Source organism: Zea mays, chromosome 7, assembly GCF_902167145.1.
Source record: "Zea mays cultivar B73 chromosome 7, Zm-B73-REFERENCE-NAM-5.0, whole genome shotgun sequence".
In the NCBI taxonomy this organism is placed as follows: domain Eukaryota; kingdom Viridiplantae; phylum Streptophyta; class Magnoliopsida; order Poales; family Poaceae; genus Zea; species Zea mays.
The window spans coordinates 159,342,848-159,354,963 of NC_050102.1; the positions used below are offsets into that span (position 1 = coordinate 159,342,848).

The 12,116-nt window shown below is 45.4% G+C and overlaps 1 protein-coding gene and 1 long non-coding RNA gene across 3 annotated transcripts; both read left to right on the forward strand.

Annotated features, from left to right (window-relative positions):
• LOC100274535 (Ras-related protein RABH1b) lies at window positions 1–3,657 on the forward strand. Its single transcript, NM_001148891.1, has 6 exons — window positions 1–265; window positions 1,345–1,415; window positions 1,507–1,595; window positions 1,764–1,875; window positions 2,554–2,644; window positions 3,100–3,657. The coding sequence occupies exons 1-6, from the start codon at window positions 149–151 to the stop codon at window positions 3,244–3,246; spliced, it is 627 nt and encodes a 208-aa protein (NP_001142363.1). The 5' UTR covers window positions 1–148; the 3' UTR covers window positions 3,247–3,657.
• A 153-nt stretch (window positions 3,658–3,810) lies between these two features.
• Window positions 3,811–11,698, forward strand: LOC109940850 (uncharacterized). Of its 2 annotated transcripts, XR_002263554.3 has the most exons (4): window positions 3,811–4,014; window positions 4,128–4,251; window positions 4,495–4,633; window positions 11,497–11,698. It is a non-coding gene; the product is annotated as an uncharacterized lncRNA (long non-coding RNA). The 2 variants fall into 2 exon arrangements; XR_002263553.1 differs by lacking the exon at window positions 11,497–11,698 and having other exon boundaries at window positions 4,495–4,851.
• The last annotated feature ends 418 nt before the right edge of the window (window positions 11,699–12,116 follow it).

Here is a 12,116-nt window from a genome sequence, read left to right on the forward strand (position 1 = left end):
CAAGGGGGGCGGTCACACACACGCGGACCGCGCGAGCTAGCGAGCGAGCGAGATCCCCCTCTCGCGCTGCTGGATCCGATCTGACCTGACCTTACCTCGTCGCCGCCAGCCGTGAGAGAGAGAAGAGGAAGAGGAGGAGGAGGCGGAGATGGCACCGGTGTCGGCGCTCGCCAAGTACAAGCTCGTCTTCCTGGGGGACCAGTCCGTCGGCAAGACCAGCATCATCACCCGCTTCATGTACGATAAGTTCGACAACACTTACCAGGTACGACGGCCCGCACGCCTCTCCGATCCCGATCGATCCCTCGCGTGCTGTTCGTGTTATCTTCCCGCGTCGGGGTTGGGTTTGTGGGTTGGATCCAATCGGGTGGGCCAGATCCAGCGCAGGCGGTTCGATAGGTCGATGTGATCCGGGGCAGGGTGATCCATCCTGCGCTCGATTGGATCAGGGCGCATGGGCAAGGAAGATGGGTTGCCTTATTTGTACTTCTACTATCGTTGCAATTACATGCGAGACGAATTGTCCGTACTGTTCGTAAAAGGTGGTTGTAACTTGTGACTACCTATTACGTGTGAGGCGCACCGTTATAATTTGGGCTTGCCGCACCCATTGGTGATGGTATATTGGTATGATTCCCTGATTGGATCACAGGTCCTTGACATTGTTCTCTGGGATGTCCGAGCCCAAATCTTTTGTGTATTGAGAGTTTTGGACAGAGATTGTGATGTGAATAGCCTGCACCTGAATTCTCGTCCTGGTAATGTAAGGACAAAGTATTTTTCTGTATTAATAGGATGCTACTTTGACGAAAGACTTCTGTCATATCTATGGGCTTGGCACTTTACAGTAAGCACTAGCGTAGCAACACAATCTTTTTTTAGTCACTATATATGATCTGGAAATCTTAAGAAATGTAAGTCACAGGGTTTTGACTGCTTCTTTGCATGTGTTTTGTGGTGTACTGTGTTGGTCGTTTGAGTGATTATTTTGAGCACTCAACCTCAATGGGGTAAGACAACCCTGTGTGTTGTATTAAGAAGACCTTGTCACGGAGGTCGAGAAAACCCTGCCCCACCCATGCACAGCTGCCCCCTAGCCTACATGAGAACGATTGCGACTAGAGCTGGGACTTACTGTGATTTGTCGTGGGACGGACGAGGTTTTTTTAACCCCAGACCACCTAACCAACCCAAATAGAAGTTGTTTCACTTATTTTGAGTACTCAGCTGACAATTACTATTATAGTATTATTTTGAGTTAATTTATGTAATTTTTGGCTTGTTGTACAGTAATGCTGGTTAGTCTATTCAGGTTTGCTCAAAGTTGTTTTCTCTGGTATGCAGGCTACAATTGGTATTGATTTCCTGTCAAAGACAATGTACCTTGAAGATAGAACTGTGAGACTCCAACTCTGGTATAATTACTACTACTGCATCCGTTAGCCTGTATGGCCCCATTGTGATCTACGGACCGTTGACCTTATGCATGTGTTGTTTTCTTTGCAGGGATACAGCTGGTCAGGAAAGGTTCAGGAGTTTAATTCCAAGCTATATCAGAGACTCTTCAGTTGCTGTCATTGTATTCGATGTTGCAAGTAATCTCTCTCTGTCTCTCTCGCACACACAAACACACATTCTTTAGGAAAAAAAATGGTATCAGATGCACATCAGTAGCAACAATGACTAGGAAGTTTTATCTTTTAAGGATTAAGGACATAAATTTTTACTATTTTATTCTTACCTTTATTTGTTTCATGTTGTAGGCAGGCAGTCTTTCTTAAATACATCCAAGTGGATAGATGAAGTTCGCACTGAGAGGGGCAGTGATGTTATCATTGTGCTTGTTGGGAACAAAACTGACCTTGTTGACAAGAGGTTGGTGGTGTTTGCTCTTTCCTGATTTCTGTAGTTTTGTTGGTTGCTCTATGTATATTTTGTTTGGCTTTAAATTCTTTGGTCTCTCTCATGTCAAGTATAATTCTCCAGATATTTTATGTGCCATATATTATTGTTAAAATTGGCAGTTTAGTTTTCCCAAATACATACCAAGCAAAAAATAACTTAAAATTATCTGGATCACATTTCCTAGGAATTTTTAGGTGGATATCATTCTAAACTTTGTGATTCAGAAGAATCCTATCTGCTGGTTGCTGAGTATATCAAGTGGGACCTAGGTCCAGGACTCAATCTCAGCGTGAGCGAGGCATATGGAGCGTTCATCTGAAGCACATATCTTGGGTTGGCATTTAGCAAAAAGCTGGGAGCTTTGCTTTCTTCCTAGATTTACTTAGCATATGCTATATATTTTACTCAATGTGTATGAGTGTGTTTGTTTTTGTTGCCTGTTTTTCTCAGTAGAACTGGAATCTGACATCTATTGGTATACCAGACTTTCTAGGTCTTCTATCTTTAAGTGATTATTTCCAGCTTAGCTAAATTAACTGGATTATCACTTATCTTGTAGAATCAGTTCACTTTGAGGTATTTATGTAATTTGGAGAAGTATGTCGCTCTTATATTCTTGCTAAAATTCTGTTGCATCTCATGGAACAGGCAAGTCTCGATAGAGGAAGGAGAAGGCAAGGCAAAGGACCTTGGTGTCATGTTTATTGAAACCAGTGCTAAAGCTGGGTTTAACATTAAGGTATGCTTCAGAAATATAAACTGCTTGCTTGTCTCATTTCATAAGTTGGGTTCATATTGAACATGCTTCTAAAAAAAGGGCAAATCTAGTGCCAGGGGCTTCCACATGAGGGCTTGTTCGGTTATGCCAATCCAGAAGGGCCCCTTCTGGATTGGCGTAACCGAACAAGCATTGAGTAGGATCTAAGGAAGGAATAAACCGAGATAAGCCTCCCCTACAAATGTGGAGAGGCTGTTTCGAACCCGTGACCTTGTGTCTCGGTGAGGCAGCTCTCACAATTGTTCCAGTCCTGCCAAATGAGTAGGGTCTGGAAAAGGGATAACATGCAATTTTTTCCTCTAAAATTCATAGTAGTATGCCTTTTCTTAGGGAAGGACCTTTATTTTTCTGCATGTCTGTATGTCTTTATATGTCAACATATTTTTTTCGTTTTGCACTGACCAACTTGTGAGCAGGCGCTGTTCCGTAAAATTGCTGCTGCCCTTCCTGGTATGGAGACACTCTCATCAGCGAAGCAGGAAGACATGGTTGATGTGAACTTGAGGTCTGGCAATGCAAACTCGTCCCAGTCTCAGGCTCAGGCTGGGGGATGCAGTTGTTAGTTGCAGTCTCTGACACTTGCTGCTCATGATCTCTGAGACCCTGAGCATCAGAACGCGTTACCACTGATGCTTCTCTCGGGAAGGAGAGTTGATCGGCATTGAACACGCACACGCTATAGTTTTTACCCGGTGAATGGACCATTTGCATTGGAACGATACGTTTGAGTTCTCTAGTGTTATTTCCAGTGGCCTAAGCTAGCAACAGTGTATAGTTGGGTTGGCACTGCAAACTTCTACCGTTCGAGTTGGGTATTAGAGCTAGTTATTGGTTCATGTTGAACTTATATTATTTTCTATCTTGCTGCAGTTATGTTTGCTATGTGTACCAAACATGTATTGGAATTTTTGTAAGCTATAATATGGCCAGCACAGCAGTAGCCTCACATGATACCCCTTGAATCTGTATCGTTCAAACCGTGGTATCCTAAATTTATATCGTTCAAACCTTTTGCCTTTTGCTTTTGAGGGTGTGTTTGGTTTGTCCAAACCTCGCGCTCCTCCTCCGGACTCTCCCCAGTCCCCACTCCGTCTCAACCCCCCCCCCCCCTCCCTCCCTCCCTCCCTCCCTCCTTGTCGCGCCCAGCCGGCCTCCGGTCCTTCTTCCCGGTTCCTGGTTGCCGCCTCGGAACGCATGGCGTTGCACTTGCAGAGCCCGAGTTCCTTCCCCTACAGGAGGAGGACACCCGGTTCGTCGTGGTAACCTTCTACAAATTCGTGCCCCTCGACGACCCCCACGCCGAGTTCGCCAGACACCTCATCTTCCTCCAGGTTCTTCTTTCCTTCCTGCTCGCCTTCGCTTTCGTACAGTACTATCGTGTCTCTTCTTCTCTACCCAATTTACCACTACCGTGTGTTCTGTCGTGTTACCGTGTTTCGTACAGTACTATCGTGTTTCTGTCGGGACTCGGGAAGCTCAAGAGAGCGACCACCGCACTGGAGGCCGAAGGGAAGGGACGAGATCGTTGAATCGCAGGTGGACGGCTAGGATTGGTCGCCTGAGGCGAGGTCAAAATCTCTAGCCTCTACATATTCTTGTCGTCTCATGGATCTAGCCTACCGTTTGGTGTCTGGTGATGGGATTCTAGGATCAATTCTATTTTGTAGGGTTTCATCGATTCATGTGTTACATATGTGATCTAGGAAAATTGATGTTTTATGTTTCTCAGTCAAGAATAATACTGGTACTAATAATGTAGGTCTTGTGTGGGATGCATTTCAAAACATTTCTGGTTTTTTTTCTATCTACAGAAGGATGAGTGAAGAGGATAAGGCTGCTACTTCTGCTGAGCACCGAAGAGGGCCCCTAAGCTCAATTAAAGGATCCTCTCTTCTCTGTCCAGGAGGTCCGTAGCTGCTCATCTTTGGCATGAGCATGATCTTGAGATCGGTAAGTTGGCACAACTATCCTTTCTTGCTCTTCTAACTCTGTCAAATAAGCATACACAGGTCCTGATGCTCCTGTTGTATTCAATGTTGTAAGTACCATCATTACCTTGGAACCGTTTGAGGTGTTATATGTTTGCTGATGTGGGGAATCAGGTTCTCTGGAACCTTCGATTGGAAGATGAGGGGTTTCAATGGTGATTCCGCAGTGTTTTCAGACCATTTAAGTCTCACTTTATTTATCTTGGTATGGTATGTTAGGATTTATGGGCTTGGCCCAATTAAGAAATTATAATAAATTCCAGGAAAATCACAAAAGCCCATATAAGTGGATGGCTAAGGAATATGTGGAACCAATAACACCATATTGCTAGCTCTAGTGAAGTAGAGCTAGCTTAAATATGGAAGCCACACTCACTCACCAAGTCATGGATGAGAGGAGAGAGTGTGGAGAGCCACGCGCGCGCTCGCTCGCCTGGCCTGGCCTGGCAGCCAGGCCAGGCTAGGCCTGACGAGGGGCGCGGGCGCACGACATGCGCGTGAATGGTCCGCCGAAATCCGGCCCCTCGCCTTGCGGGGGCGCGGCTACCTTTTGCCGTTTGATTTTTTGGTTTCTTGGCTGTTACGCTTATCCTAACCGATCGCTATAAAATCTCAACTGATTGCGAGATTTTTGTGGGCGGATAAGCACGGGGTCGCGGACTCGGCCCTATATAAGGAGCCCGGCAGCCAGCCTCCAAATCATCCCAGTTTCGCTTTCGCCTCTCTTCATAGCTGAGCCGCCTTTTAGTTCCCTTCGTCCCGACCGCAGAGGTGCATCTGCGATCAGGAGAGCAGGTCTCCGGAACCCTTCGTCTTCTAGATCCTGCACCAGGAGAGGGCAAATAAGGTTTTCGGGAAGCGTCTTCACGCGACTGCTCGTGATCTTCTGACCTCGTCGATTCTGCTACTTCGACATCGTCGACCCTGCTGATTCCGGCGCGTGCCATCTATCAGTAAGTCTAATCAGTACGCATCATCTGATTTGGCTTGTTATTTCAGTTCTTCTGATTTGGTCATGATTTATATTCGTAATTTAAACTGGAATTTGTCTAATTATTCAACAATCCAAAAACCTTATTGTAGACAATTTCCTAGTTTTTCTATGGCTGCTTTTGCCGACGCGCTGAAGCCAGAAAAGTTTAATGGTATGCACTTTAAGAGATGGCAAGTCAAGGCCACGCTCTGGCTTACTGCTATGAATGTCTTCCATGTTAGTAAAGGCAGACCTGAGGGTCCACTGACTCCTGAACAGGAGAAAGAGTACGACCATGCCAATACTATGTTCACGGGAGCCGTTCTTAGCGCCCTTGTTGACCGTCTGGTTGATGCGAATATGCAGTACACAGACGGGAAAGAGTTGTGGAATGCACTTACTACTAAGTATGGTGCATCAGATGCTGGCAGTGACCTGTATATCATGGAGAGATTTCATGATTATAAGATGGTTGATAATCGCTCTATTGTAGAGCAAGCTCATGAAATACAGTGTATAGCCAAGGAGCTCGACCACCTTAAGATAGTCCTTCCTGACCGATTTGTGGCTGGGTGCATTATTGCAAAGTTGCCTTCTACATGGAGGAACTTCGCCACAGCTCTGAAACATAAGAGACAGGAGATATCGGTTGAGAATCTGATAGTGTCTCTGGATGTTGAGGAGAAAGCTCGGGCTAAGGACACGGGATCTAAAGGAGGCGAGGGCAACTCCAGCGCCAACATGGTTCAAAGGAACCACAACAAGGGGAAAGAAAAGCCAAAATCTAACAAACCCAACAAAACTACCAACTTCAAGAAGAAGAAGAACAAGGCTGAATTGACATGTTTCGCATGTGGCGAGGCGGGTCATTTTGCCAAGGATTGTCCCGATCGAGCGGATCGCCGTGGCAAAAAGGGCAATGTCAACACAGTGGTCGCTAGCAATGAGGAAGACAAAGGGTATGGTAATTTACCTTTCATCTTCTCAGTATTTCAATCACCTAGCTGGTGGCTTGATACTGGTGCTAATGTTCATGTGTGTTCTGACATTAACTTGTTCTCTTCTTATCAGGGCGCCCGGGATTCTTCCGTGCTAATGGGGAATGGGTCACATGCTTCTGTTCATGGCACTGGCACGGTGGATCTGAAGTTTACTTCGGGAAATATCGTGCAGCTGAAGAACGTGCATCATGTCCCTTCTATACACAAGAATCTCGTTAGCGGAACCCTTCTATGTAGAGATGGGTTCAAGGTAGTTTTGGAGTCCAATAAATTAGTTGTGTCCAAGTCTGGACAATTTATTGGTAAAGGCTATGATTGCGGAGGCTTGTTCCGCTTTTCTTTGTTAGATTTCAATAATAAGTCTGTGAACCATATTTGTGCTAATGTTGATGATCTTGCGAGTATTTGGCATTCTCGTTTGTGTCATATTAATTTTGGCTCTATGTCTCGGCTTGCAACCATGAGTTTAATTCCGAATATCACCATAGTCAAAGGTTCTAAGTGCCATAGTTGTGTGCAGTCGAAGCAACCTCGAATGCCTCATAAGGCTGCTGAGGAGAGACACCTGGCACCACTAGAACTCATACATTCTGATCTTTGTGAGATGAATGGTGTGTTGACAAAAGGTGGTAAGAGATACTTCATGACATTGATTGATGATGCGTCTAGATTTTGCTATGTATACTTGCTAAAAACTAAAGATGAGGCTTTAGACTACTTTAAAATCTATAAGGCTGAGGTTGAAAACCAACTAGAGAGAAAGATCAAACGTCTTAGATCAGATCGTGGTGGCGAGTTCTTTCCCAAAGTCTTTGATGATTTCTGTGCAGAACATGGCATTATTCATGAGAGGACTCCTCCCTATTCACCCGAGTCAAACGGGATTGCTGAAAGGAAAAACCGTACGTTGACTGACCTGGTGAATGCCATGTTAGACACTTGTGGTTTATCTAAGGCATGGTGGAGGGAGGCAGTCCTGACTTCATGTCATGTTCTGAATAGAATTCCTATGGGCAAAGAAGAGAAAACCCCTTATGAGAAGTGGGTTGGGAGAAAACCATCACTTTCATACTTGCGCACTTGGGGGTGCATGGCGAAAGTCAATGTACCAATTAATAAAAAGCGCAAGCTTGGTCCAAGGACAGTGGATTGTGTCTTTCTTGGATATGCTTCGTGTAGCATAGCATATAGATTTTTAGTAGTTAAATCTGAAGTTCCTGATGTGTATGTTGATACTATTATGGAATCACGTGATGCTACTTTCTTTGAACATATATTTCCAATGAAAGACATTCATAGCAATTATAGATACTCTTCTGAGATAATTCCTGAACATAATACACCTATTGAGAGTTTTGAACAGCCACATGAAATTGTCCTAGAGGAGGATGACAATGATGCTCCTAAAAGGAGCAAGAGACAAAGGGTTGAAAAATCCTTTGGTGATGATTTCATTGTGTACCTTGTGGACGATACTCCTACTACCATTGCAGAAGCATTTGCATCTCCAGATGCAGATGATTGGAAAGAAGCAGTTCATAATGAGATGGACTCTATTCTTTCAAATGGTACGTGGGAAGTCACTGATCGACCCTATGGATGCAAACCTGTGGGTTGTAAGTGGGTGTTTAAAAAGAAGCTCAAGCCTGATGGTACAATTGAAAAGTACAAGGCTAGGCTTGTGGCTAAAGGCTATACTCAGAAAGAAGGAGAAGACTTCTTTGATACTTACTCACCTGTTGCTAGAATGACCACTATTCGAGTACTACTTTCTTTGGCTGCCTCGTATGGTCTCCTTGTTCATCAGATGGATGTAAAGACAGCTTTTCTTAATGGAGAGCTGGACGAGGAAATCTATATGGAACAACCTGATGGATTTGTAGTAAAGGGTCAAGAAAGCAAGGTGTGCAAGTTATTGAAATCTTTGTATGGTCTGAAGCAAGCACCAAAGCAGTGGCATGAGAAGTTTGACACGACTCTAACGTCTGCAGGCTTTGCCATTAATGAGGCAGACATGTGTGTATATTATCGCTGTGGTGGGGGCGAAGGAGTTATATTGTGCTTATATGTTGATGATATATTGATATTTGGCACAAACATTGATGTGATCAATGAAGTCAAGTCTTTTCTATCAAAGAGTTTTGATATGAAAGATCTAGGAGAAGCTGATGTGATTCTAAACATCAAGCTGATTAAGGCAGATGGTGGGATTACTCTCTCGCAATCTCACTATGTTGAAAAGGTTTTGAAGCGATTTGGCTTCTCTGAGTGCAAACCTTCTCCAACACCTTATGATCCCAGTGTGACACTGCGAAAGAACAAGATAATTGGTTTAGACCAATTGAGATACTCTTAGATTGTCGGTTCACTCATGTATCTTGCTGGTGCAACAAGGCCCGATATCTCGTTTGCTGTGAGCAAATTGAGTAGGTTCATGTCAAACCCCGGGACTGATCATTGGCATGCACTTGAGCGGGTTATGCGCTACCTGCAAGGTACAATGAGTTATGGAATTCACTATTCTGGTTAGCATCCAGTACTTGAAGGATATAGTGATTCGAACTGGATATCTGATGCAGACGAGGTTTATGTCACCAGTGGTTATGTCTTTACTATTGGTGGAGGTGCGGTGTCATGGAGGTCATGCAAGCAGACCATTTTGACGAGGTCAACCATGGAAGCCGAGCTAGCTGCACTTGACACAGCAACCGTTGATGCAGAATGGTTGCGTGAACTCTTGATGGACTTGCCGGTGGTTGAGAAACCAATACCAGCTATCCTTATGAACTGTGACAATCAGACAGTGATTGCTAAAGTGACGAGTTCTAAGGATAATGGAAAGTCATCAAGACATGTCAAAAGACGATTGAAGTCTGTTAGAAAGTTGAGAAACTCCGGAGTTATAAGTGTGACTTATATTTCAACAGATAAAAATCTGGCAGATCCTTTTACCAAGGGACTACCACGTAATGTGATAGAAATCGCATCGAGAGAGATGGGTATGAGACCCGAATAAAGTTGCCATGGTGGGAACCCAGTCTATGTGATCGGAGATCCCGTGAATTAGGTCCTGGGAAGAACAAGCCATTGGTGAACTGAGGAGAGTAACCTTTGACCCTCTCTAAGTAAAGATGTCATACTCTCAAATGTTGTAAGGCAGGTTGGCTTTGTGCCTTAATGTGTTCTGTTGGCTTGTATTAGCGAAGATGTTGTCCTGCAGAACATTCTTTGAAAGAACACACCTATATGAGTTAGACTGTCTAACGTCGCAGTCTATGAGATTTCGGTGATCTCTAGTAAACTCATGAAGAGACCTTGGAGTACGACGTATATGCTCCACCCGAGAAGGGGACTACTGGTAGCCAAGTACTGGTCATGACTTCAAGTGAAACCCATTCACGCAAAACTTGCAATTCAAGGCATAGTCCATTGTCCAAGTTGTGGGTTGGTGTAGCTTGGAGTTCTAGGCGGAAGTTCAACTTAACAGTCTCTGCTGAAAAACTAGTATATTAAACAGTAGTGAACAGTGGCGAAAACTGCAGATGGGCATTTGAGATCTGGTGGGGGATTGTTAGGATTTATGGGCTTGGCCCAATTAAGAAATTATAATAAATCCCAGGAAAATCACAAAAGCCCATATAAGTGGATGGCTAAGGAATAGGTGGAACCAATAGCACCATATTGCTAGCTCTAGTGGAGTAGAGCTAGCTTAAATATGGAAGTCACACTCACTCACCAAGTCATGGATGAGAGGAGAGAGTGTGGAGAGCCACACGCGCGCTCGCTCGCCTCGCCTCGCCGGGCCGGGCCGGGGCGGGGCGGGGCGGGACGAAGGGCGCGGGCGCACGACATGCGCGTGAATGGTCCGCCGAAATCCGGCCCCTCGCCTTGCGGGGGCGCGGCTACCTTTTGCCGTTTGATTTTTTGGTTTCTTGGCTGTTACGCTTATCCTAACCGATCGCTATAAAATCTCAACTGATTGCGAGATTTTCGTGGGCGGATAAGCACGGGGGTCGCGGACTCGGCCCTATATAAGGAGCCCGGCAGCCAGCCTCCAAATCATCCCAGTTTCGCTTTCGCCTCTCTTCATAGCTGAGCCGCCTTTTAGTTCCCTTCGTTCCGACCGCAGAGGTGCATCTGCGATCAGGAGAGCAGGTCTCCGGAACCCTTCGTCTTCTAGATCCTGCACCGGGAGAGGGCGAATAAGGTTTTTGGGAAGCGTCTTCACGCGACTGCTCGTGATCTTCTGACCTCGTCGATTCTGCTACTTCGACATCGTCGACCCTGCTGATTCCGGCGCGTGCCATCTATCAGTAAGTCTAATCAGTACGCATCATCTGATTTGGCTTGTTATTTCAGTTCTTCTGATTTGGTCATGATTTATATTCAGAATTTAAACTGGAATTTGTCTAATTATTCAACATGGTATCTCAGTCAGACTGAAGTTGTTGGGAACAACGCTTGGGATGCATCAGCATTTCTCATTTATTTAAACTGACTTTACCAAAGCGGTTACCAAATGGGTTTTCACTCAGCGAGAAGGTGATTCATGATTGTGTCGTTATTGTTGAAGCGTTAGTGTAATTATTTTGTTGTGTAAAAAGGCAGTTCCACACACGGATATAATTAATTCTGTTACCGCTGAATAGTGGATATAGTTAATTCTGTTAACTAAAGGTTGTTTAAACTCACAATTGTGTTGTTAATGTTGAACATTTAGTGTAATTAAACCAGTCACATAGGAGGCAGGTTCTACACACGATTTGGCATTAGTGTCAAATAGTTAGTATAATCAGTGCTGTCACGTGAAGGGCAAGTATGACTAATGATTTTGCCTCAAATGTTGACCAGTTGATGATGCAGACTCCCTGCTTTCGATGGAGGCTCGGCAGGAGGTTGTGGACAAGAACGCAGGAAATAGGAGTGGGAAGGGGGAGGAGGACTCCTGGTGGCGTTCCGGACGCGGGAGAGTTCCTCCAGTGCGCCCCAGGTGTTGAGCACCAAAATGAGGTGCGGACGGTCCGGCCCTGAGGCCGGACGGTCCGCGGTCCGGACGGTCTGCGCCTGTGGGCCGGACGGTCCGCGCACGCGCAGAGTAGATTAGGGTTCTGAGTTTTGTGCTATGTTTGTTAGCTATATCCGCGGAATTAGCTCGGAATCCGGTCGTGTAAAGGGTCCAGCCCCCCTCCTCTATAAAAAGAGAGGCCTACGGCCGATTTGTAATCAACAATCGAATCAATACAACTTCTATTCGCATTTATTTCCAGTACAATTAGGAGTAGTTCTAGTCTAGTTCTAGTTTAGCCTCTCCATCCCCCAAATTCTTCGCCTCTCTTCGACTCTACGCCGATTAGAGGAGTCTAGGTCGGCCGGCCCGAGCCTAGACAACCCCTAGGATCTCTCCTCCCCGATGGGGTCCCTCCCAGGAGCGAGATCCAGGCGCCGCCGGCGATCTTCCGCCGCCCCTGCAC